Raw genomic sequence first — 26,051 nt, forward strand, 5'->3', positions numbered from 1 at the left:
ATTCTGATTTTGTAATCCATTCTCGCTCGATTCGCTGTTTTCTATAATAATTTTTTTCGCGACTGTTTTTAATTTTCTATCAGATGTCTCGAATCGTTATAGCATGTAAAATTGTACAAGGAAAACGTTGAACGATCAAATATACTGGGCTATTTCAACGGAACCATAAAAATGCTGCAAATGAAAATTTGCAAATTGCTTCCTCAAGATGGTCAAGATGCACGATGCTCAAAGCTTACTCTATGAGGTGCCATATTTTTCATTTTGGCTTCCTCATAGAGTAAGCTTTGAGCATCGTGCATCTTGACCATCTTGAGGAAGCAATTTGCAAATTTTAATTTGCAGCATTTTTTTTGTATACAAGGAAATAATGTATTTTCTTTACCTTCTTTTACGAACTTTAATTTATCTCTTTGTTTAAATTCATAAAAAAAAAACTAAATGACGAGCCATCAGAAAAAACAGTTTGCAACTTTCAATTTTCATCGTTTTTCTATTTACATTGAAATTAAATAATTTCGACAACCTTGCTGGAAAGTATAGAGAAAGTACAGACTTATACACAATATCTTACACAATTTCTAAAAATTGAAGCGGTTAGACGGTTTTTTTAAAAACTCATATTTTCGTAAAATTCAAAAAATCATAAAATTTAAACCGCTCAACCGATATTCTCCAAATTCAATACCAACCTTCTTATTATGATAGTCTATTTATAAAAAAAAAATGATTAATAAATCTTAAAATTTTCGAAAGTTAGAGCGTCGACACCATTTTTATGAAAATTTCAAAACGTCGTAGGATTCGTAATTTTTTACAAATTCTGACAAAATTATCAGAGAATGAAGAGCTCGTATAGATTAACATCTGTGCAAAACGGTAGCCCTGTATCTCAAACCGTTTCCGAGTTATAAGCGTTTTAATTTTGCAGTGCCATAAAATACACACGCTTCCAGACAAAATATCGAAAAATCATATCGATTTTTCGATATTTTGGGACATTTTGAGCACATTGACATTGAAAACTGGAAAAAAAATGTTCGTCATCACATAGTTTCCTCTATGAGGAAGCAAAAATGGTAATTTAATTGGGGAAAAAACTCACTTCTTCTCCGTTGTGAGTCCACTTGAGTGTAGGCTTGGGTTTTCCCACAGTTTTTATTTCCAACTTGGCAGCGAAGCCTTCGACGCTTTTGACAGGGTGGAGAGTCGCGAGGAAGCCGGGTTGTTTTTCCTTTTCTTCGACCTCAACGTTCGCTGTTCCAGTTATTTCGCCATGTTTGTTCGAGGCGACGAGGGCGTAAGTTCCGGAATCCGAGGCTCTCGCTTCGTCAATCGAAAGTCCCATGAGCCCATTCGGTTCGTTGATAAATTCGATCTCTTTCGATGGCCTTATCGGCAGACCGTCTTTGAACCATTGCAATTCTGGGCTTGGGAAAGCTACGACCTGAGCCTCCAGTTTAAGGGGCTCGCCGACGACGACGTGCACATCTTCCAAGGGCTTCTCGAACGATGGTTTTCTCGGTAGAGCTGGAAGAAAAACAAACTCGTAAAATGATACTCACGCGCACCGATTCCAATGACAAACAACTACTCACGTTTGACTGCGACTGCACAAAGAGCCGAATTCTCGCCATTGGAATTTTTCGCGACGAGTTTGTAAGCCCCGGAATCCGTAGGCAGTACTTTATCGATGGTGAGCTTGGTCAAACCGTTTGGTAACTTTTCGATCTTCACGTGCTCATCGGGCACTATTTTTTCGCCGTCTTTGTACCAGGCCACAGTTGGATAAGGACTTCCGTCGACCTGTGCCGTTAGCTCCAGTGGTTGGCCCTCGTCGATTTGAGCTGACCTCGGTAGTTTCGACTCGAAAGTTGGCGAAAGGCGAATCATCGAAGCGTTGCATCTCGATGTACATTTACCAGCGAGATTCGTCGCGACGCAGGACAATTCTCCCTCGTCCGAAGCTTCGAAATTCCGAATTTTCAGTGTACTGAACACGTGCTCCTCGGTCCTTGTCTCAATCGTGTGGCGACTGTCGTTCACTATTTCGTCACCGTTCAAATACCATTTCACCTTTGGTCGTGCTATTCCAGCTGCTTCGATCTTGAACTCGATTCCAAGATCGCAACGAACCGCACCGTCTACGAGACCCTGGACGAAGGTTGGTGGCTCGGCTGATAAGAGAAAATCAAAATTACATCACTCGATTCAGAGAATTGTGCTGGCTAAATGTGCATGTGATTTCATTCATTCCAAACTGAAAATATCACTGGAAACCAAAAGATATTTCACATTTATTTCCTTATCGAATTTTGAATGTTCTTCGAGTTTGTTAATAAAAGTAATTCTTTTTCATTATTGTCGTAACTATTTGCCGAAAAGGTTTTCAATATGAAGTGCTTTTTTAATCGAAGCATAGTGAAGAAATTTCGGATTGGATAAATTTCTTTACTAAATGATTATGATGAAAAGGCAACAATGACGATTAACTGAACTCTGTCAGTCATTCTTGGATGGTATTAATTTTGACAACTCGTCCCGAATGGATAAACGCATCTGAGCTTTCATATGTGCTGTCAAATCGCTGGGGATTCGTCGAAATTAATACGATCAGAAAACACGTCTACTGTCTTGAATCGAGCAAGTTTAGTTGAAATCTTGCAACTATCTTTTTTGCATCCACGGTGATGAAGGAGCCACTGAACTATGCGCTCGCAATGTGAAAAAGCCTCGAAATTCGAGCTCGATTGACGAATATCGTGACTTTGAATAGAAATGATTATTGAAAAACTTACTGTAAGGTATCAATTCGGCCTGAGCGGTGTCTTCGCCCAAGTAGTTGGTTGCGGTGACTTTGTACCGTCCAGCGTCTTCGTACTGGACTTGTTTCATCACGAGGCGATATTTCATGTTTTTGTAGTCTTCTTCAGCTCCGAATCTCGTCTCGTCGTCCAAAACTTGGCCGTCTTTTTCCCACGTCAAATTCGCTTTCGGATTTGATTTAATGGTCACTTCCCATTTAGCTGGTTCCTCCACGGCAGCGTTTATGTCTTTGAACTCGAGGATCTCAGGTTGTATGAGGAGATCGAGATCGGCCTTTAGAAGTCCGAAATAAACAATAGTCATAAACATCCAGATATTATCAAATTCGTGATGCAATCATGTTTTCTATTATCGTATGTTATTTTCTTTTGGTTTATTACGCGTGAAAAAAATCCTTACACTGCAACTGGCCTCGCCCCACTTATTGGAAGCTTTGACCGAGCATTTACCGATGTCTTCGACCCCGCAATTCGGTATCGTAAGAGTTATCGTGCATTCTTCGAGACGATCGGTTACTGTTTTATGCTGAAGATCCATACGAATTCTCTCGTCCTCCGGCGATATTTCTTTGCCGTTCAACGACCTTATTTCAAAAAGAAGTTGAGCAATTCGGCATTTAAGGCTCATCGATGAAAATTTTCAAGTAAAAAGAGTTTTCGATGTGTGCAATCGAGGCTCGCATTTCGGCTCGAATTCACTCACAAAGATTCGAGTACTAAAAGTACGAAACTTACCAAACAACGTCAGGCACCGGATCAGCAGTGAGAACCGCCGTGAAAACTCCGGTCCCATCTTTCTCAACATTAATGTCAGCGAGAGGTGTTGTGAAATTGGCCTTCCTGAGGTCGCTTTCGGGTCCAACTTCGATAAAAGCATCGATACTTTTTTCCCCGAGTTTATTCGTGAGGACCAATTGATAGAGCGCTGTATCAGTTTCCATCGCTTTGTTGAGGGTCAGTGTGTGAGTGTCGCCGGCATAGGCAGCTTTGGCTTTGTCAGCGGCTCTCAGCGGTTTTCCGTCTTTGAACCATTTGGCATCGGGTCGGGGCAGTCCGGATGCCTTTATCGTGAACGTTGCACTCTGAGTTTCGTAAATCGTACAATCGGCGAAATCGGAACTCACGATTGCTGGGGCAGCTGTATTTTTCGACGATAAAAAAAAAACAAAAACAAAGAGAAAAAGAGTCATTTTAGATTTGTCCTTCATTTGGTTCGGAAACGAAGTTACCTCGCTCATCGGTTTAAACGTTATCTTTTTATTTGCCACAAAGCGAGTATCAGAACCGTCTATTTCACATAAAAATCCACTCCGCAGATTTTAAAGTAATTTATGTTTTTGTTTATTTGATTCTTTTTTCTATTGTCTCGCTTACCTCGTAATTTCGATGTTAACGATCGCTCGAAACGCCGGACCAACTTTGTGTCCCGTGCAAGCAACGAATTTAGTGCGTTAAATTTTGCTGTTAATTGGATGAGACGAGAGGCATTTGGATGGAGAAATATTTTTATTGGTACAATTTCAAATGCACGAAATGACTCAACGGAGAAATCGGGGCGAACAATCAGTCGAAGATCAACGAAAAATTGCTCAATCGTCATTTCGAGTTCCAATCTATCCTCCTCGATTTCTCTTCTCTTTTGCTGTCAACAAGTGTTAAGAACAGATAGCCAGAATGGAAGCAAACACACATTAAAGGATTCATAAGTCGAAGCGAATTACATCGCTGAGCGGACAATGGAGAAGCGTTAAACGAATCTATGAACTCAATTACCAAACATCTTCCGTTGCTACTTATTACGAATTTGTTCAAACACATAAATATTTTGATTTTATTGCTTTTACATTATAAATTATCGTCAGAATGCTTGTCGTTCTTTAATATTTGCCTAAATTCCATGTTTTTCAGTTATAACTCATTTGTGTTGTTAAGAAAAAACAAAAATTTTCATTTTATACAGATTTGATTATAAATATTCATAATTTATTGCTTAATGATCGTTTTTAATGATAATACAGCCAGGAAACTTTACCTGAATCTTCGCTTTCGCCTTCCTTATCGAGAATATCACTGAGAACGCTTCGCTGACGTTTAATGCGATCGAAAAGTGCTTCCATTTCAGGATCGATGTCTTCGTCATTGTCTATCGTTGCTTTTTGTGAGTTTTGTCTGGAAACGCTGTCGATTTTTCCTTTCGATGATTCGACCGACTCGGATCTTCCAATTTTAGAGCTCTGTCGAGACATTTTACCCTCTTCGAGAATTCCAGCCTCACTTTTTGGCAGATCATTTTTAGTCACCATTTTTTCTTCGGCGGATTCAAGGCGTGAGATTTTTGAGGATTCTCGAGAAAGTTTTCCGTTCTGCATCACCGCCGTTTGCGGCTCTTCCAGATCGAGTTTTTTCGCAACTCCTTCTTCGGTCGAATCGACTCTTGATATTTTGGAAGACTGTCGAGACAAATAGCCATTTTGAATCTCCGGAGTTCGGGGCTCTTCCAGATCGACCGTTTTCGCAACTTTTTCTTCGATCGAATCGACTCTCGATATTTTGGAAGATTGTCGAGATAAATTGCCATTTTGAATTTGCGGAGTTTGGGGCTCTTCGAGATCGACCTTTTTCGCAATTTCTTCTTCGCTCGAGTCGACTCTTGATATCTTTGAAGACTGTCGAGACAGACTACCATTTTGGATCTCGGGAGTCCGAGGCTCATGGACTTTGGAGGATTGTCTAGAAAATGTTCCGTTCACCGGACCGGAGTTGTCATCGTTATCGACAGTTTTTTGAGTCTCCTTGGAAGATTGTCGAGAAAATCGTCCTTCGACGATCGAAGCTCGATGTGTTTTCGAAGTTTCAACGATTTCGGTTCTGACCGGTATTTTTCCAGACAAAGATTCTTCGATCGATCGTTCTTCCATTATGGTTTCGGTGTACCGCATCGCCCCATACGGGGTTTCGTTTTCAATACTTTTTTCTTCGATTATTTTGCCATTTTGAGTAAAAATCTCCTCGTGGATTCCGTTCAACGATCCGAGCTCGGCGTTGTGAATATCATCGGAACTGACGTCGCGTGACAGCGCTTTGAGCGTCGACTCGTCATCGGACGTCATCGAAACGATAGAAACGCCGCGATTTACTTTCAACCTTGCTTTCGAATTTTCATCGCTTTCCGAATACTCTTCGATTAACATACCGTTCGACGGTTTCGATTCGCTGTCCTCGTGCAACGTGTAACTGTACGATGCGATCTCCTCGAACTTCGGACCCTCTGAACTCAACTCCTGAAACTCGACCTTAGTCGATGTCATTTTGCTAATCGTGTGCCTCTCGTCGGGACCTGCGAATCGACTCGCTTTCTTCATCTTCGTGTTTACATTCGTTATGACTGTGTTAAATTCTCACTTTTCCACGCTTCTCATCATTATCGCAGGCGCATTCTCTTCATTTGCCTTTTGGTTAAATCGCTCTTATTGCGGATGCACTTTCGACTTTTTTCATGCTCATCGCACAGCAGGGAATCGGATACAAAGCAGCAAACGTGACGGAGACGTATCGATTTTTATCTATCGTCGTTCGAACGTTTTATTTCCCAACGTTAAATCAATTTTCGTCAAAAAATTTGTGATACTCACTTTTGCTAAAAATGCTCCTGAATTTTTTTTTCACCATTATTATGTCGATAAAAAATGATATGGGGATTCATTTTAAGGAGGACGGAGAATGTAAAAAAACTGAAAAAAAGTTTTTGAAAAAATCCGAATATCGTCTATGAAAAATGGGCCCAAAATTTTTGCCAAAATGTGTAATATTGATAAAAAATTATATCACGATGAATTCTAAGAATAACGAAGGTAAAAAAAGCACAATTTTGTTTTTATAAGCGAAATTTCAATTTCTTAACTACTGTAATCATTAATTCTTTCAGTATTTCTTGTTCCAAACGTTTCAAACAAACCCTTATCTTTAACACATAGAAGTGATTGGGTGGGTTTGGACATCTTTCGATATGTGTTCGGAATCGTTGGGTGGATTCAGAAAACTTTTAATGCGTGTCCCAAACATCTTCTATATTGCAAATTTTGATTTTCCTACCTTCCCCTTCGTGATTTTTTTCACATTCAAAAAGAACGTTTTTAATCAAATTTTCAAAATTAATCGCGGTATCATTTTTCATTAATGATAATGCTCAAAAAATAACTTGGCATGCTTTTTAGCAAAAGTGAGTATATAAATATTTACCAAAAAAAATTGTATCGAAACTAAGTTTCATTTTGTCATCGTCGTTATTCCAAATTTTACCGAATTGGCGAACAGAATATCGAGAATATTAATCAATTTATTGTTTGCACTGCTCGATAAATCGTTGGCCAAATTGGAAATAATCTCAACGATAAAAAAAACCATTTCACCATCAGCATCCTCGGTGATCGATCAATGTCTTTTATAAATCTATGATTATCCATTAGGAATGATAACATGAAAAAGCAATCCAATTTGAATCGATACGTTCGATAAATTAAGAAAATACGTTTCCATTTCAATCGATACGTTTGTCATCGGGGATATATTTCGGCATTCATAGAATAGCGGAAGCCAGTGAATCGGATGATGAACGTTAATTAGCGAGTGCATGTCGTAACATTATTGTTTTTTTTTTTCTGGGAGTATAATGCGAGTGTGTGAATGCATCGTGGGTGAATAAATCGAGTCCTTTTTAGAACCCATGGATGAGAGATGCAAAAAAAAATATAAAAAACCTCTGGTGAGTGAATTAGAGTTTTTAGAGGTGAAAAAAGTGTGAGTGTAAAATGTTGAAAATTCTGTATTTTTGTTATCGTTATTTAATCGCTGAAGATTTGTACCTGTGAGCAACGCTTCGTGGGTCGTCGTCGATGCCACTGAAATCGTAATCGTATCGCCTTCTCCCTTAATTACTTGAACGCTCTGTTTCTCCGTTCTCAGGGGACCTGAATTTTATTCCGATGTAAAGAAATCCAAAAAAAAAAATGCTACGACAAAGCGTGAAGCTAATACGAGTTATTGGCCACTTCACTTCCAAGAAAAATATTTGCCACAACGAAAAAGTAGAGTGGAAACGAATGAAAAAGAAATAAGTTTGAACGACGACAGAAAGGAGACTCGTGACTCGTCTCTTCGATTTTTCCAAAAGTTCTCGTTACTCTAGATTGGAAAAGATCGAACGATTAATATCATCGCTCTTGTCCGATATTTTTTGTCAAAAATATTAAGTGGTTTCTTCTTGCCACTCTGCTCCCAATTGAAAAATTACAAAATTGATAAAAAAAAAAAAACAAAGTGTGCGATTGCCAAAAATAATCGCAATGTTCAGAGCAACATCGCATCAAAATGTACCCACAAAAAAGTAATGATTTTACTCCAAAATCGAAAAACCTTGTAGCAGCACAACCAGAAAATATTCTCTTGCCCTCACCCCTACAAAAACTCAGAAAAAATTCTCCGATGACAAATTTTTCAATTTTTTTACCTTCCGGTCCTTCTTCGGCCCGTTTCCTTTCCTCGGCTTCCAGCTCTTTGGCTTTTTTCGCTTTTTCTGCTTCCTCGATCGCAGCTTCCTCCGCCTTGGCTAAGAATTCAACGAATTTTTGTCTCAACACAGATTTTATATTCACGATATTCCCAACTGAATTTTAGTCACAAAACGGAATAATCACTATGGAAATTGAAAAAAGGCTATAAAATAATCGGGGCAGTTTGAGTGTCCAAAAAACTGTTATTGACGTTGGGTTTTTGATCATTTTTCCATTCCGTTCCGTACTTACTGAGCTTGAAGCCAAAAGCGTTGGGTTAAATCGCAGCTTGCATTAGTTTTCTTCGGTCAAAAAAAAAATCCTCAACGTACGTAATTGAAAAGAAAAACAAAACAAAAAATTGAGATATTTTAAAAAGTATGGAAATGCAATTCCTCGTTTAGGTCGGAGTCGGCATAATCATTGTTTCAATTGAATTATTAAAAAAGAAAATCTTACTTGAGGAAGAAATAAAAAAACGTCGTCGTTCCATTTGATTTTTCGTTATCACGTCGTTTTGAATAAGCTCATCGATTTTACTTTATTTTTCAGAGCATCAGAATACTCGCAATAAATATTGTTCCGAAAAATTGGCCAATGAATATTTCAAATTGCTTAAAAATGGTGGAAATTTATTTTTTATTTGAATAAAAATCGAGTGGTATTTACCGAAATTTTTCTTCAATTTTTCAAATGTTTTATGAACAAAAAAAATAGCGGCGTACTCGAAGTGTTTATTTTGTTTTCACCATACAGAAATAATGGAAATTTGTCATACTCACTCAAAACGATGACTTTGCTCTTGCACGAAATGGAGCCCATTTCGTTTTCGGCTTTGACTTCATAAACGCCGCCGTCCGATCCCTTGAGAAGGTTCAACGTGAGATCGTAGCTTTCCTTGCGTTGTTTGTCCCGAGTTATTTTGATCCTCGCATCAGCGGAAACTTCAAGAACTTCGCCATCCTTGAACCATTTGATTTCGGGATCAGGTGTTCCGGAAATTTCAACTTTGAGCTTGAGGGTTTCGCCCTCTTTGCACTTAACGTCGACCAACTTCTTCACGATCTTCGGACGACAATTAACCGTCAAGTTCGAACTGCTGGAATTCACCCCGTACTCGTTTTTCAGCTTGCACGTGTACTTTCCGGACAGTTCGGTCTTCACTTCTTTGATTATCAGTTTGTAATTGTCACCCTCTTCGACCCTCGTGAACTCTTTTCGAGTTTCCGTTATTTCGACGTCTCCGATATACCATTGAACACTCGGCCTTGGAAAACCACCGACTTCGACCTCAAGGGCGACGTCGACGTCACCTTCCTTCGCCGTGACGTCCGATAATTGGGTTTTGAACCGGGGAGCACTTCGAACCTGAAAAAAAAACATCAATCGAACCTGCTGATGCAAGAAAAAATGAGAGAGCGAGGAGCGAAAAAAAATTTGGAGATAATCGAAACGGAAAAAAAGAAAATACTACAAAAGTAAGAAAAACATTGATGAAAAATTGAAGAAAACTTTTCATCTTCTTATTGGGAATTCCCACTATTTTCATAAATCCAAAAAAATTGTATCGATCAATGAAATTCTCAAGTTTTGCGGATCACAAGGAATCCGTAAAGTTATCGTTTCTGGAATAACGAAATTGAGTTCAAGTTTTATGAGTTAATAATAACGTTAAGATGAATTATTTTGATTGGCAAAAAAATGAGAGAGCGGAGAATATTTGAGAAAACTGCTTCGTTACCTCGATTCCAGTCTGATCGACGGTTTTTCCATCTTTGTTGGTAACGACAGCTTTGTAAGTGGCAGCATCGGTGCTGACAGTGCCAGTGATTTTGAGAGCGTGTTTGCCTCCGTCGGAGGTAATTTTGATGCGTTCAGTTTCAACGATGATTTCTTCGTCTTTGAGCCAAACGACAGTGGGTTCGGGGAAGGTTTCGACTTCGATTTGTAAGTTGAGAGTTTCTCCTTCGTTGACGATTCTCGACTCGCCCAATTTCTTGGTGATTTTCGGCGGGCACTTGACATCGAACTTCCAAAATTCGGAAGTTTGGCTTATTTCGTTTTTGGCAACGACGGAATAAGAGCCGGCGTCGTCGAGTCGAGCTTCTCTGATGTTGAGGGTGTACGTGTCGTTGGTTTCTTTTTTAATGGTTATTCGATCGGAGTCCTGAAGGAGTTGGCCGTCTTTGTACCACTTGACGTCGGGTGCCGGTGAAGCAGCGATTTGTACGCTCATGCTGACGTCTTGTTCGATGTAGGACGAGAAATCGCTCATCTTTTTCACGAATTTTGGAGCTGATTTGACGATCAACTCGATCTGTGTAGTGTCTTCGCCCAGTTCGTTTTTCGCTCGGATCACGTAAGTGCCTGCGTCTTGAACGGTCACGTTTTTTATCACGAGGGAGAGCGATTCTTCGTCCTCCCAGAGATATTTTATTCGCCCACCGGCGACGATTTCCTGGCCATCCTTGGTCCATGTAATGTCGGGTTTTGGATAGCCCTTTACTTGAAGATCCAGCATCGCGGAGCCACCTGCGCTCACTTCCGACTGCTTTGACTCCGTTCCGAGCGCCGGTTTCGCCGGATCCTTCAACAACTGATTCACCGAGCCTTGGACCGTCAATTCCGCGCTGCAGCTTATGTTTCCCGTGTTCGTTTGCGCCACGCACGTGTACAGACCGGCGTCTTCGGGCTTGACATGCTGAAAAACCAGCGCCAAAGTGTCCTCTTTGTCTTCGAACAAAACTTTGAATCTCTCCTCCGGATCGAACGGTTTGCCATCTCTCAACCACTTGAAATTCGGTTCGGTTCCCGCCTCCAAGAAACCCTCTGGGAGACCTGCGAATATCGTCTTCTCATCCGTCACTGACACTGTCGCCTCAGAACTCGCCTCACCGAAGCGATTCTTTGCTTTGCACGAATATTTTCCTGCGTCTTGCTTCTGCACGTCCGATATCACCACTTCGTAAAAACCACTCTCGGATTTTTCCGTCACGATCTTCACGCGCTCGTTCTTCGAGTCTATCGGCACGTCGTCTTTGAAACTGTGGAAAAGGGGTTTTCAGATTCGCTTTTTTTTTCGTTTGCTCCAAAATATTATTTTCGACCACGACTGTGTACCAGAATTTTGGACAAAATATCGCCTCATCTCTCGTTTTCATTTGACTACTTTGAGCGTTTTCATAAACTTACAACTTGAGTTCGGGATTCGGATCTCCTTTAACCTTGATCATGAATCGGAGATAAGTGTTTTCCAGTAGCTCGGTGTCTTTCAAACTGACCAGGAAAATTGGTGCATTCGCCTCGGCTCGAGCTTTCTTTTCTTCCGGCGTAACTGTGACAGTAAAGATCAGTTGAATCGATTTTATGGATCGTCGCGGATGTATACAAGAAACACAACAACATTTTTTTATAAACTATTGAAAAATATTTTATCGATGAAAAACTTTTTCGAACTTACGATTTTGCACTACGAGTTGAGCAGTGCAAGAAGCTTTTCCATCCCCGTTCGCTGCTCGAGCAGTGTAAATACCGGAATCAGCTTCGAGGACATGTTTGATGGTGAGTTTGAAAGTATTTTCGGTCGAGCTGATGACGACACGATCGGCGAGTTTGTCCGACAAAGGTTTGTTGTCCTTGAACCATTGCATTTTGGTAGTATCGGTACCGGAAGCCATGGTGCACTCGAAGGAAGCATTTTCACCGGCTGAATCGTCGACGGGAGCAAAATCATCGGAGTTATTAAGAAACTTGTCATCTTTGATGGCGCGTGAGCTTTGATGAGAGAGACGACAATGATTGAAAGAAAAATTCTACGAATGAATAAAGTTAAGTAGAGTGACGATGATTCTGAAGCTGCTTTCGTTGTGGCCAGCTGTATGAAAATGAGAGTGTCGAAAGAACTCAAAAAATTGTGAAAGAATTGCGATTCGTTCATGCGTCGATAACTGATGAATCGGTGACGATGTTGTGGTTGGTTTTCTGTGAAATTGCGAACACCGCTGTGAAATAAATTAACGAATATTTTTCAAAATAACCGTGAAAATCCGCCTCATGAAAATTGAATTTGCAAAAATTCGTTCAATGGAAAAATAACGAATGAAAATATTCATCGAAATAAAACGTGACACGTGAAATCGTTTCGTTTCAGTAATCAGTGTTGATGTTCCAAAGTAATTATTACGAATAATGATTTGCCCCGAAATGATAATGCTATTGACCGTAAAATTGACGAATAAATGCGTTGAATTGTCGCTTCCTAAATGAACGCCGATTCGGTAAAATGTTTATTCGTTCGCCAGTTAAATTGGTGTGAAATGAAAATGGCGCAGAATGAGATGGCCGAGAATGTAAAAAACTTGAGAATGTTGTGAAAATGACAAAAAGTACTGCAGAATTTGCATAAACGGTAAACAAAAATTGGCATGTTAAATTTTTATTGCATCTGTCGCTCAATAGTAGCGGAAAAAAAACATCGAGGATTAGCGTACAAAGCATACTTATTCAGCTGACAAAATACGAAGGAAGATATAAAAGAAAATAAAAATAAAAAAATCTAGAAGCGCTTGCGGCTTTGCCAATACCGTGTAAATAATCAAGAAAATAAAGATTTGAGGCTGAGAAGAAAATTTGGCGCAGCATATGCGTGGGTGCCAAAAAACTTGAGGCGCCATAACAAAAAAGTATAAGAATCGAAAAATATTCACGTTTCGACGAACTTTACCTATGATGTGTATCACACCCTTTTTTGCTCGCATTGCTAGAACAGGGAAAATCATTTTTCACGTAATATAAAAAACGACTTTGTTGCCCTGTTCGTTACAGAAGTGAAAATTTCATAATAAATTTCAAACTCTTCGAATACTCGTTCCATTTCCATCGATTAACTCGACCAAATCATTTTTATTAAGGCATCGAATGACTCGATCATCGGACCGTTCAACGACGTCGATCACACGACTCTTTTCCAAGTATTTGATCGAGAGTATTTTCCAAATTATCGTCATTTTGAGCCCACTCGAAAAGTACCATTTACAAAAACACGTGTATGAATTACCATTTTCAATAGTAAACAATAGAAATTGATTTTTTCAAACTTACGTTCGGCAGTGCTGCCCTCGATGGTCTTAACGAAAACGGGCCTTCCAGTCTCAGTGGCGCTGAGTGCGAGCTTCTCGACTTTGGTGTCAGCGCTCATGGAAGAGCCACTAACAGCGCTTTCGTAAGAGCTCGATGTTTCAGTCACTTTTCCGGCGCTCGCGTAACTCGACGAGGACGTTTTCTCGGCCGCAGTCGATACTGACGATTCCACGTACGAGGAAACGGCATTACGACTACTCGACACCGATGAATACTCTACACGACGATTAGGTTCAAAGTTTACGAAAAACAAACGAAAATTAATAACATCGAGAAAACGTAAGCGTTATAGAGCGCCGCAGTACGAAAGCTCGGAATTCACGATTTACATTGTCAAATTACAGTGAAAAATTCTTATTGAACGTAGAGACAAATAAATGTTTATCGTACTGAACGAAACAAGGATACGAAGCACAAAAAACAAAATACGTTTACGACAGAAGAACCTAGAGCCGCAGCCAAAAATGCGTGGCCATTAAAAAAGCTCCTGCATCAATATTGTTTGATTGTGACGAATGAGAATGACCTTGAAGCTGGATGATCCGTTAAGTCTGTTTTTTTTATTTTTAATAATAATAATTGCCATTTTCTTTGAGGTTACAAGTTAACCGGTTGACTGACAGCTTTTTTTCCCGAATGGGTACAAGAAAATTATTCTTGCAGATATAGGTAACTTGTTTCTTGGGCTTTCGAGGTTGCTGATCTTCGAACTTGGTTGACGGAGTCGCGATCCGAACGGATTTTCATCAAAGTTTCTTGAAAACGGTCATACACAACGTCATTTTAAGACCGGCATTCAAAAATTTATTAACCACCGAAAATTGGAAATTGAGGAAAGTTATTCAAATTTGTGCACAATAGCAGAATCGGTGTGATTGCTTTTGTCGTATGTTTGCATAAAATCAATCGCGCAGTCAACCGGTTAATAATGAGAAAGGGAAGGTGATAAAAATGATGAAACTCACCCTCGACGACTCGCGTAGACGCACTGAAGCGACTACTGGCAGAAAATTGGCCCGACATTTCTTCTTCAGTTTTGATTTTTTTGCTGGCCGTGTCTTCGGTCTTAGTTTTACTGTCTCGTCTTTTCTCAGGAGCTTTAGTTTCGGGAACTTCCGTTATTTTTGGAGCTTCCGGTCCAGCAGTTGGTTTGACCACTTCCGGTTGTTTAACAGTTTCCGGTTTAGGAGCTGGTACAGCAGCTTCCTGTTTGGGGGCTGCTTTGACAGCCTCCGGTTCCTTGGGGACTTCCGGTTTAGCCACAGCCTTAGTCGCTTCTGGCTTCGCTGCCAACGACTTCGAAGGTTCGGTTTTTGTTTTTAGCTCCTCCGGTTTCAACTTCGGTGGCTCGATCCTCGCCCCTTCCGGCCTCACCCGATCTTTTTGATCTTCACCAGTCTCCGGCACTTCTGACAGTTGCAAATCGTCCGCCGCGTGCTCTGCCAATGCCACCTGGTCGCTCGCGTACTCTCGGATCTCCTTGAGCCAATATTTCTTCACTGGATCTTTGTGCGCTACGAGCGTCAGCGGATAGCCCGATGCACCCGAGGGACTGTGAAGCTCGAACGTACACAAGTCTTCCGGATGATCCTTTACTTCTACTTCCGGCAACTAAACGCCGACGCAGCGAGAACGAGAAATTTCATTGCATCATTCTACACTTTTCCACCATCCTTTCACCCAGCTTCAACTTACTTTGATTATATCTTTCAAAACGAAAACTGATCTGTCGTCTGAGATCCGTCGTACTTTGCACACGAGAATACGAGCTTTGAAGAGAAACAAATATCTCTCCTTGCTCTTGCCGTCTTTCTCGATGAAAGTGAACCACTCCTGAAATCATTGAGGGCACGAAAATCAGATGAGAATTCTAACGATTTGGCTAATTTCTCGCAATCGAATGGGGTAGAAACCGCATGTACGGACGAGGGAACACGAATTCGTTTGAGACTCGTATCAAATTAGCGCGGAGAATCGACAACGACACGAGTCTGAAGTTTTATTGTGTCTGGCACGCTCGAACTCGTCGTCTGACTTTGACTGAACGAATCTACTGGCTCACTCACTTTCGGCTTTTCGTAGCGTCTGATCGCCAACGCCGTTACTACTCGCACCGTTTCCCACGAGCGTACACTTCCTTTACTGTTTTTCTTCGAGGATTTATAAATAATATATTGATCAAAATATTCATTCGATTGAGAGATGGAGCTGGAAAAAAGCTCAGCTTTTTTAAACTTACGTGAGTCAACAGTCGTCCAAGTTTGTGAATATTCCCTTTGTAGCCTTCGATATTACTTATGAACTTGTTATCGGTCGCTCTATGGGGAATACCAAGCATCAACTCCAGAGCCTTCTGGAGGTCGTCGCAATTTTCGCCTAGCCGGGTCGAATATTTCACCAGCTCCTGATCTCGTAAAATATTCATTTTAATACTTCGTCCTTACGGCTCGCGTAAAAAAGATTCGTTGCTTTATAAATAGCCGGGATAAAGAGTCACAATTTTTGGGTGAACGCATAGGTGAGCGACTAAAGCCCAAATTTTGACAAAACTCTCGTCATCGCTTCTTCGTTCAATCTTATCGAAAGAACAAAAAGACAAAAATTGTTATGTCAGCTATCGAAACGACAAAAAATTGTGCCGAATTTCGTTTTTTTATGAAATCGTAGAGCAATTTGTTACACGGGATAAATGGATAACAGAGCCATGAAGATGACCTGTTTTTAGCACGCTAAATCCGTGCTCGTCGTCGCCCACTCGTCTTTCTCTACTGCGAACTCATGTTTCACGCGTCTTTGAGAAGCTTATTATTACTTTTTCCAATTAGATTCAGTTGCTCGATCATAATTATTACAGGGGTACGAAAACCATCGGATGCCGATTTTGAGGTGTTTTTCCATGGGCCGTCGAAGGGAATGAAGGCAGAGAGTCGACGAAAACATACTAAATATAATCGAGAATTCAGAATAACAGAGAGCGACGAGGACGCGAAACACAAGTGTTGTTTGACGCGGGATAAAAGTTTCAAGTTCATCAACGTTCTATATGTAGCTCCTCTAGTCATTTGCCGTCGCCTACAACAAAAATTCCTTTCGAATTGCAAGAAGAAAGAAGAGTGGTGGTTTTTTTTCGTCACTGAAAATAGTTGAAGTCACACAGCATATTTGATTCTGCTCTTATTCTCGTAAAATAAGATTCCTCGATTCAGCTCCAATGAAAAATAAATTGTCGATAGTTTTTCGAATTTGTGAACTTTGTGAAAAGTTAATTTGAGTGTATGTGAAAAATCCATAAGAAAGTTGAAAAATTTCATAAATTTTGTCGACTCTTATCGACTCGATCACTCGATGAACGATTACTCGATTTACTTTTTTCTTGTTTATGTTTTTCTCGATGAGACGATTTTTTTCGGTCCTACGCAGTGGAAAAGTCAAAGTTTTGGGCGCCACTGTAGCAACCGTGTGTTATTCTTGTCGTCGCGCGTTCGAGCAGTCGAATTCAAATATAAAATATAGGTCAGAGACTGTTTGATGCTGCGAAAATCTTGTGTACATATTAAAATGAAGGGAAATAACAAAATTTCAATAAAATCGTGTCACGTTATACAGTCCAGTGTAAATCAAATGTTCGAACGTACAAAAATCGTTGCGAGAGAAAATAATTGAACAGAAATCAAACGGACATGCAGTCAAGCAAAAGGAAACTTTTTGTTGAAGCAATGCTTGAGAGCGTCTCGACTGATTCTAACTGCGAATAAGAAACGTGTGTCGATGATCCAGAAATCGATAAAAATCCGAGTCGCCTCAACCGATCGGTGTTTAGTTGAAATTTTTCATTTTCAAGTGCCAAATTCCCATGAAATCTACTACGAAAACGTAAGAAAGTTCAATTGCCAACGAGCATAATTAATCCAAAATTAGGACCAAACGAATGAATTAATCTCTTGATTAGATTATCAAGTAACGATCTTCAGTGGACGAATTTCTGTCATCGGTGGCAATTGCCTTTTGAATTATTCGATCTACAGGAATCGTAGCAATCGTGCAAAAAATGTTGGCTCTCCATTGAACTACGATTCTCAGTACGATGGATTTGTTTATCCACCGACGAAAAAAAATGAGAGAATTTTCGTCATTGTCTTCGCGACAAAATTTTCAATTTTCGAACCCCAATGAAAACGTTGTTTTTTCTTCCACAGAATATCTTACCGATGACTCGAGATATATTTTCACAATGTGTCCGTATAGTGTAAGACGGCTGGAATGCTTTCAAGAATTACTGTCGCTGGGGTATAATTCTGTCATGCAACGTGCGAGGATTCAGGTTCAGATTTAGATCGGTGACCCTGTTGGTCTTTTATAAACGTTGCAACGTTATTGAAAAATGAAATAAATTTTATAAGCCGCAAAAAGTGACGTTGGACGGTTGAGTCACTCGGGAGTATAAACGAAAGAGCAACAAAACAACGACGGCCCTGGAATTATAAATATGAAATTCCGAAAGAGCCGAATATGCACGAGTCAAATTATCATGAAAAAACAACAGCGATTGATTCTACTTTCGGATTGTTATTACGATTGGCAAGGTGTACGCGAATGATAATCGATCATAATTAAGTACTTCGAGTGACAGGACAAAGAGCACGGTCGTTGATCATTCGAGACGGAGTTCGATAAGGCACCGAGCCAAAGCTCTAATGCGCCGGAAACGTGCGGAATCGACAATTACTACTATCAATTTTTCAATTACATTTCTATCATTTTTATCAATATTTTTTTAAAAATTCTTCACAAATTTTGTGAATTTATATAATTTCAGTCGCATCTACGTTACGAATTATTGGGAAAAGAAAAACATCAGGAAACTCGACACTTTTTATCGTCATCCGGCTTTTAGTTTTTCTAGCGACTCAACGAAAAATTAATTTCCTCTCAGAACCGAGAAGATCAAGTTTTTTTTTGTGAAATCAGATTTTTAACGAAGATTTATTGGTTCTCAGCTCGCATCGGATTTGCGGATTAATCAAACTTTATTCTTCCTGACTATCGATTAGATATTTCAGATGGGTTTGCACGAATGGAATGATTCTAAAAGAAATAATGCTCGCGTAGATATCAACTGTGTTTTTTTACCTTGAGTAGGAGCTGGTAGTCGTTGATGCGTTGTATCGGAAGCTTAAGGTGTTCCGAAACGCTCTTGTCGTCTCCGAGGGTCTGGCTCAGCTCCTGAACAAACGAAAATAAATCGTCTTAGGAGACCCAAAAGACAGGGTCAGAATTTTAGTTTGCAGAAAAACAAATGACGGCACTTGAAAAAACAACAACAACGATAAGAAAAATTTAAGTCGGCGATCACTGCGACGAAAATGAATGATTTTTCAATTCCATTAACAATCCGGCACTTTCATACGTCTCAATTTCGCCTGGTAAATCGGTCGCAGGTACACTCGCGAAGAATCGAGCACAGTCGCACGTAAACATTGGGAAACGGCGTCGAAAAGGTCGTGAAATAACGTAACAACGAAAGATTGGAATTTCGCAGGATATTTTAAAGCGAAAAATCATCCGACTTTGACCAATCGAAAAAACGTGTTTTCCCGAACGGATTCTCAATCCACCAAAGATCGGGGCCGTTTTCGGTAATCCGACACCGGGCAAGCGCGTGTGAGACAAGGACCGAGCGGAGGAAAAGCTCGTTGGCTAAACACACGCGAGTCGTATTTTTGGCGCGCGAGTTGAAGCGCGTTTTGGATTGACGTACAATAAAGCGGACGCGAGGATCGCGAGAGAACGAAAGAAAAGGAGAAAAAACATGAAAAATGGACACTGGAGACGCCAAAAAGTAATGTGAAAAAATGGCCGCGGGATAATGACGCTGGAAAGCCTGACGTATTTTTGTGACGGTGTCAGAGAGTTGTCAAAAGCTGCGACTAGCAACCGTCATTCGAATGTTCCCGCACTCAATTTTACAATCACGAAGACGAAAAGAGATCTTTAAAAATGATTTGGCCCTAAATAACGAGCGATTAAAACGAAGATAATTGATCTCTGAAACTAATAAACTGTCAATATCCATCGGCAAAAAGATCGTGGAGCACGCAGAGAAACACTGAACACACCTTAAGGGCCAAAATGGCTCCAAATAGTGATAAATCGAATCACTATGCTCTTCTTCGTATTTCGTGGTCGAAGATGCCGATCGAGTTGCTGATCGCAGACTGGATCTTCGCTGGCGAAACCCTACGAAGAAGAAGAAGGAGAAGAAGAAGAAGAAGAAGAAGAGGAAGAGCTGATGGTCGGTGGTTAATCCCAAAAGCTCTGCGGGAAGAAAGCCGCTCAGGCCAGTACGGCTACCGGCTATACTTAGCCGAAGAAGAAAACGCGGATACGACTTTGCTGACTGGCCGCGTATGTGCGTACCTTCGTGTGTATGTGTTTATCCGAACTGATGCGGAACATGGAAATTTTTTCGAAGCTTCACATCGGTGTCGATAAATGCCTACGCGAATATGGAGTTACGAGCAAAACAATTGGAATGCGATGATTCCTTTCGGACTACTCGCAACGTTTGACCGTTCCGCCGTTTTCGATCAAGAAAAATCGTAAAGTTAAGAAAATGAGCTGCGAACTCGTTTCGCGTTGGATTTTTTAACGCTAAATTTTCGAAATTAGCGTACTTTTTTCCCAAGTTTGATCGCTGCTTCAAAAATAACTGGAAATTATGTATCATTTTTTTGAGCCATTTTTTTTGTGCTGCCATATTCGATAGCACGAATTCGTCGGGGTTTCTTTTAAAAAGGGAGAATTTTACGGTATATTAAATATTATCTGTTATCGATTTCGCAGAACCCAACGAAATGGAGGAACGATTATTTGGCAGTTATTTCAAAATGGAGCAGAAGAAACAAATCGCCGTGCTCGGAAAGCGTGACGGAAGTTTACTTTATTCCCGAAATTTCGGAGAAGTTTCGCAGGGAAAAATTGATCGGAGCGAAGCACGATCGATCATCGTCTTTTCAAAAATCCGGCAACAGATTGACAGTTGAGTTGAGCGTGTCAAGCAATTTGTCAGCGCGATGGTCCACGTCCGATGTACCAAAAATAAATAATGGCCAAATAATCGATGAAAAAAGACGATAAGAAACGTTCGCTTCACAATGGAAAAAAAAAAAACAGCAAAAATAATTAGTCTATGCATCGCGAACGAAAATCTGGCACTCGGCTTTCTATTCGGAGCATTGGTGAGTGAGCACAGAACATCGATGGCACATCGAAGCTCATCGAGATAGAATGAATAAGAAATAAAAAACGGTGCTTCGGACAGGCAGTGTGCTCTCGGCAATTCTCCCTCCGACCGAGAGCCACGCGCCATCATTGACATAGTCGTCGACAGGATATAAATACATCGATCCTCTAATATAAAAAAAAAATAGCAAAAGAAAACAAGATTTTTCGAAGTGTTTCCAAATTGGAACGCATTATTGGAAAAATATTTGTTTCATTTTGAAATTCTCGGTATCGAATATTTAAAAATAATCGATGAAATGATTTTTGTAAATGTTCAGAAAATCTGATGAAACGAAATGAATTTGGAATAAATACGTTTCTCGTACTTGATGAGAAAGAAATGTAATATTTCTGGTAAAATTCGATCTATAAATCGGTGGGAATGTGGCGATCGGTCGGAAGAATTTGTGCTCTCATTCCCTAGGATTGATCAACCCTGAAGAATTTTCGCCCCTCGTCTTTGGAGGATTCCGAATCTGGCGACGCCAGCGAGCTGTCGATTGATAAGAAGGAACCTTCATTTCGAACTTTCTTTTTCTTCGTTTAATGCGCTTTGCTTTTTTCTCATTTCGACGATCCCACGAATCTTCGGAGGTCCATTGGACGCGCCCGCGCGTCCAACAGCGATGGAAGATGTCGAAGCGTTAAAAATAACTGGATCTATTTCGGTCTCTGGATGGACGCCCGTTCGCCTCCACCGTTATGTAATTGTTGAATTTTTGCTTGCTTATCTATCTCTTCGTATGTAATATCCGTATTGTTCTAACACGTTGAATCGATGCTAAGATAACAATTGAGGAAGAAAAGTGACCTGAGAAATCTCTCCGTTTTTTTAAAGCCAGAATTCCGTCATGATTTTAATGACAAAGATCGTTCCTCACGTTTTAATTGTGTCGGATAACTTTTTCTTCATGATATTTCGATTCGAACTTGTTTGCTGGAAAAAAAGGCTCAAGAAATTCGAGAGCTATTTTCAATGTCAAGCATCCAAAGTGAAATTTTTATCATTTTATTTTTTTAGGTAGATAAAAAAAAATATGTTTTTATACGAATTTTCAAGACTGTCGTAGTCATCTGTTCAGGATTTTCGTCCAGCAGTCACGACCGAGTCTATAACTTGAATGAGAAGATCGAGCTTACGAAAAGCTCATCAAGTTCTTGGCCCATCGCGCCAGCACCGAAGCACGCGCAGTGACCTTCTTCTCTCGCAGTGATTTTTCTCTCTTCGTATTTATTTCGTTCTTGTCGTATTTATTCGCCCGAGCGCCGCGTCGTTGAAACTTTCAGTCGATCAACGTTTATCACGAGAGCTAACTCGAGGGAAAAAGATCGCTACCACTTTTTGGTCCATTGCGAAAGCTCTCTGACATTGAGTGCGAGGCAGAGAGCTTGCCAGCTGTTCTGCCAACTGCCAAACTTTACTGCGGATCTCGAGAGGAAATCTTCACTGCCGACGAATTTGCCGAACGAGTCACAGCGAAATCTCGGTTGATATCAGACTATTTTCACAGCTCTGCTCTTATTTTTGCGCTCTTTCTAAGCAACTCAAAATTTTGTGAACTTTTCATTCGTTTGTAAAGTTAGAATTTTGTTGTATTCTCCGAATTATTTGAAATCCTTACGAAATCGATTATTTTTTTTTTGAGATCAATCAAGTAACAACGATTTATCATTCAACTCGGTCAGCTTTCTCTCATTTTTTATCGAAATACTTTTTGTACCTAATTACTATTCGTAGAGGTTATGAGATAACGAATATTGCAGGAAAATGAATAATTTCTACTGATATTAAGGTAGTTCACTCGAATCTAATGAAAATCGAAAATTCCAACTTTAAGAGTTGAAATTTGCAAATATGCTGGAAATATCCACCGTGCATCTGTTCCTGTAATTATTATAGGATCTACCGTCTAGTGCTCGAGAAAACAATTAACGAAAATCACATTTTTTAAGGGTTATACATAGGCTCTTACGGCAGGCACGCTTCCTGCGCGACGATTTGGATTTAATGAAATATGATCCTCCCATCTTTAGAGAGCCAAAAACGAGAATAAGAAAATATAATGTTTTTAGATATCAATGATGTTTTGAGAAAGCTTTGTTACCGGTGAAAATGACTTGGAAAAAGAAAAACACTCATTTGAGGTTAACGAGTAATAACGACATAAACGGTGGAAGGTTTGACAACACCATGAGCCAGGTCGTTTAAGGTAGGAGTCGCGCGACAATCAATATTAGACGAACTCGTGATTTTTAAATAATATATCATATTTACGTGATAAACTTTCATATGGCCAAAGGATTTAATAGGTTACCGAAGATTATATCAAGAAATTTACGATCAAAAATGAAAATATAACACGGCATTTTATGAGAAACCCATCCCGCCAACACTATGATTGCAGAATTCATTTCCTTATCGATTAGATATAGTTTATGTTAAAATTGCTCCTCATAGATTATATTATAAAGATTCCAATGTGAACATAAAAATATAGGGCCATCGACTCATTCGAAAAGAATTTTTAAAATAATCTCGATGAAAACTCAGAAAATGGCAGGAGATCGACTGCCATGAAGTGGCTCGATATACTTGGCAACGTTAAGAATGTATACACATATATATATATATATGTATACTTTTCGTGATAGCCGGCGAGTTTGGAGGCTAGAATATCTTTCGACTGTCAGGTGAGAAGAGAACCGATTTATATATGTATATATTGAAAAACCGAGTCAAATAAGCAATCATAAGATATTTCTAATCATAAATTATTAAATATGATCTTGTATAAATTTATACGAATACAGTTTAAATTGCCCTAAGATTTATTCAATACGCAAGAGTCTCGCGACTCTTACCTTAAAATGTGGATATGCATACGCATATAAATAGAAAATGGCTGTTGAAACATTTCGCTCGACGATTTTAGTACGGAAGTATTTTAACCGCTATCATTATATTAAAAATTGATCAATCTTAACAAATAAGTTACACATAATTTTAATAGTCGCGGGAATAAATTTTAATAATTTCTTTAATCATCAAAAGAGCCAAAAGGTTCAGTTACTTTTTAAATCACAAGTAACGCATGATCTTCTTTAATCAAGTTATGAAAATTCTCGATTTAATTGGATTCGATATCTCGATTCGGTCCGTGTTTCTCAGACGATTCTAATCTCGAAAACAATTTTCCAAACGAATGCAACGATCTGACGTTTTATAGTGTCAGGAATAATTAATAGTGAATTTGATTAATTGGAGAATGCGATTAATGAGGAAAAACAACGGTTGGACCGAAGCTTTAAGTCGACGAGGCGAGGACGACGATCCACATCGTTATTATGTTTCGTGGCGATGCTTGTTTCGTATTATTTTTTATTTGTCTCTTGCTCGTAAGTTTTGATATGAAAAAGACTATGAACAATAAGATGTCAAATAAGAGCTGAGAGGGTCGAAGTTGCAACGAAATGGTGTCAAATAGCGACGTATTTTTTGTTCCAAGTACCTTGACTCGTTAGTCGATTCAGCGAAGCTGGGAAAATTGGAATCATCGAGAGACCGCTCGCTGAAGAATGAAATCGAGGATGAGACGCGAGAGGAGCGTCGTTTAAAGGCGACACACGAGAGAAGGATAAACAAATTGATGGAGGAGAGTGAAAAGTCACTTCGATCGAGTTCGCCGGTCGAAAAAAGCCCAAAATATATTTCCAAAAGGAAGAAGAATTTGAGCCTTCGTAGGAAAAAAGTAAAGTTCCGAAAATCCAAAAACAGGACTCAACCCCGTGAACAAAACCAGCGAATCTGGAATAACGATCCTCACTTCAAAATGAGACTAAAAAATTTGCAAAGAAAAATGAAAAAACAGAAATTGAGGAGCTACGATATCAAGCCGCCTAACACGTGCTTACTATCGGCTCCTGGTGCCCCGGAAGCATGTTACAACTCGAAGATCAGAAAGAAACGTAAATCCACTTTGGCAGAAATACAAGAATTCGTCAACGTAACTTGTACCACGTGTTGGGATAACCTCCCTTGGCATATACTTGACCTTGATAGTCCGACAGTCCCAGCAGGAATATCAGTTCCATCAATAGTATACCCAGCTACCGATACAATAATACCAACACTATCATGGCCAGAGTGGTTAGCTTCATTGATAGCATGGTTCGGCTAACATTCCGATGAATTTTCATTTTCCAAATTTCGTCCCATGTATGCTTTACTCGGTTAATCTGATTTCGAGTTCATTGCTGCGTGATGAAAAGAAAAAAATAAAAAACGTGCAACGAGAATGAATGGCTGTTCAATTGAGATGTGAATTTCGTATAAAAATTGCGCCCGATTTTTTTGCAGATTGAAAACAAAATTCCATCAGATAAAGAGCGTGCGTTTTTTTTTGTACTTCCATTCTACTTTTGTACCAGGCTTGTTTTGTTCGTTGAGAACATCGTGATGATTGTACTCACCTCGAAATATTCTCGGACTTGCTCGTTCGTTTGTAAAAGTTCCTGAGCTGCAGGCTCGTCTCGACAGTAAGCCACGTGCTTGTCGAAATCTCTTTCCTTAAAGAAGCAGAAAAGGAAAGAAAATTGGTGAACGAGGAAGAACAAGGTCGAGACGAAATTTCTGGAGAACACTTCCACTCACCAATCTCAAAAATGTTTTTCCGAGCATTCGTGGCTGGTCGGCATAGTACTTTACACCCTCGATGAGAACCCTGCCGAAAGATCTAAGTAAGGTACGTATTAATTTCATGCCAAAAACACACGATTACGTGCTAACGAAAAAAACGTGATAAATTTATTGACTTTTTTCAACAAACATTTCGTTCGAATGTGGTACATTTTCAATGGGTAAAAAACCGTTAAATACGAGTTACGATGAACGGTAAGAAAGTTCTGGTTAAACGATAATAGTGGGGTTGGAAAATGATGATTTTATCACATTTAATGACTACTGTTGATAAAACGATGAGAAAGCAAAAAAACACATTTTTTTATTCTGTTCAACACACGTCAGGAATCTCTCGATCTATCAACCTATGTTTCTACATTTTTGTCGCTCCTTTTGCGATTTTTAGATTTCATCTAAGGGTGAAAAACCAACGACGACACAATTTCAAATCACAATTTTACAAATCACATTGAGGGTGATATTTAAAAAATATTAAAGTTGTCAATTTTGATTAGAAGAAGAGAGAAGGAAATTTTTTTTTTCGTTTTACCACTTACGAAATTTTCAATCCAGTCG

The 26,051-nt window shown here is 39.6% G+C and overlaps 1 protein-coding gene across 9 annotated transcripts in view; it reads right to left on the reverse strand.

The window, feature by feature from the left end:
* Positions 1-26,051, reverse strand: part of Obsc (Obscurin) — a 63,151-nt gene that overhangs the window by 12,705 nt on the left and 24,395 nt on the right. For 4 of the 9 annotated variants that reach the window (XM_043421288.1, XM_043421287.1, XM_043421283.1 and 1 more), the window contains 20 exons: positions 25,449-25,530; positions 25,268-25,363; positions 18,644-18,736; positions 15,753-15,917; positions 15,209-15,346; positions 14,479-15,124; positions 13,475-13,729; positions 13,098-13,133; positions 11,835-12,080; positions 11,567-11,708; positions 10,116-11,418; positions 9,157-9,742; positions 8,332-8,430; positions 7,688-7,792; positions 4,858-6,162; positions 3,561-3,963; positions 3,226-3,409; positions 2,799-3,099; positions 1,599-2,177; positions 1,106-1,530 (listed from right to left, as the gene is read on the reverse strand). In XM_043421288.1, the coding sequence (XP_043277223.1) occupies positions 1,106-1,530; positions 1,599-2,177; positions 2,799-3,099; positions 3,226-3,409; positions 3,561-3,963; positions 4,858-6,162; positions 7,688-7,792; positions 8,332-8,430; positions 9,157-9,742; positions 10,116-11,418; positions 11,567-11,708; positions 11,835-12,080; positions 13,098-13,133; positions 13,475-13,729; positions 14,479-15,124; positions 15,209-15,346; positions 15,753-15,917; positions 18,644-18,736; positions 25,268-25,363; positions 25,449-25,530 (7,189 nt within the window). The remainder of the gene's footprint in view (positions 1-1,105; positions 1,531-1,598; positions 2,178-2,798; positions 3,100-3,225; positions 3,410-3,560; positions 3,964-4,857; positions 6,163-7,687; positions 7,793-8,331; positions 8,431-9,156; positions 9,743-10,115; positions 11,419-11,566; positions 11,709-11,834; positions 12,081-13,097; positions 13,134-13,474; positions 13,730-14,478; positions 15,125-15,208; positions 15,347-15,752; positions 15,918-18,643; positions 18,737-25,267; positions 25,364-25,448; positions 25,531-26,051) is intronic. The other 5 variants (XM_043421280.1, XM_043421282.1, XM_043421284.1 and 2 more) reach the window with 5 other exon arrangements.

The sequence above is a fragment of the Venturia canescens genome, chromosome 6 (assembly GCF_019457755.1).
Source record: "Venturia canescens isolate UGA chromosome 6, ASM1945775v1, whole genome shotgun sequence".
NCBI classification, from domain to species: domain Eukaryota; kingdom Metazoa; phylum Arthropoda; class Insecta; order Hymenoptera; family Ichneumonidae; genus Venturia; species Venturia canescens.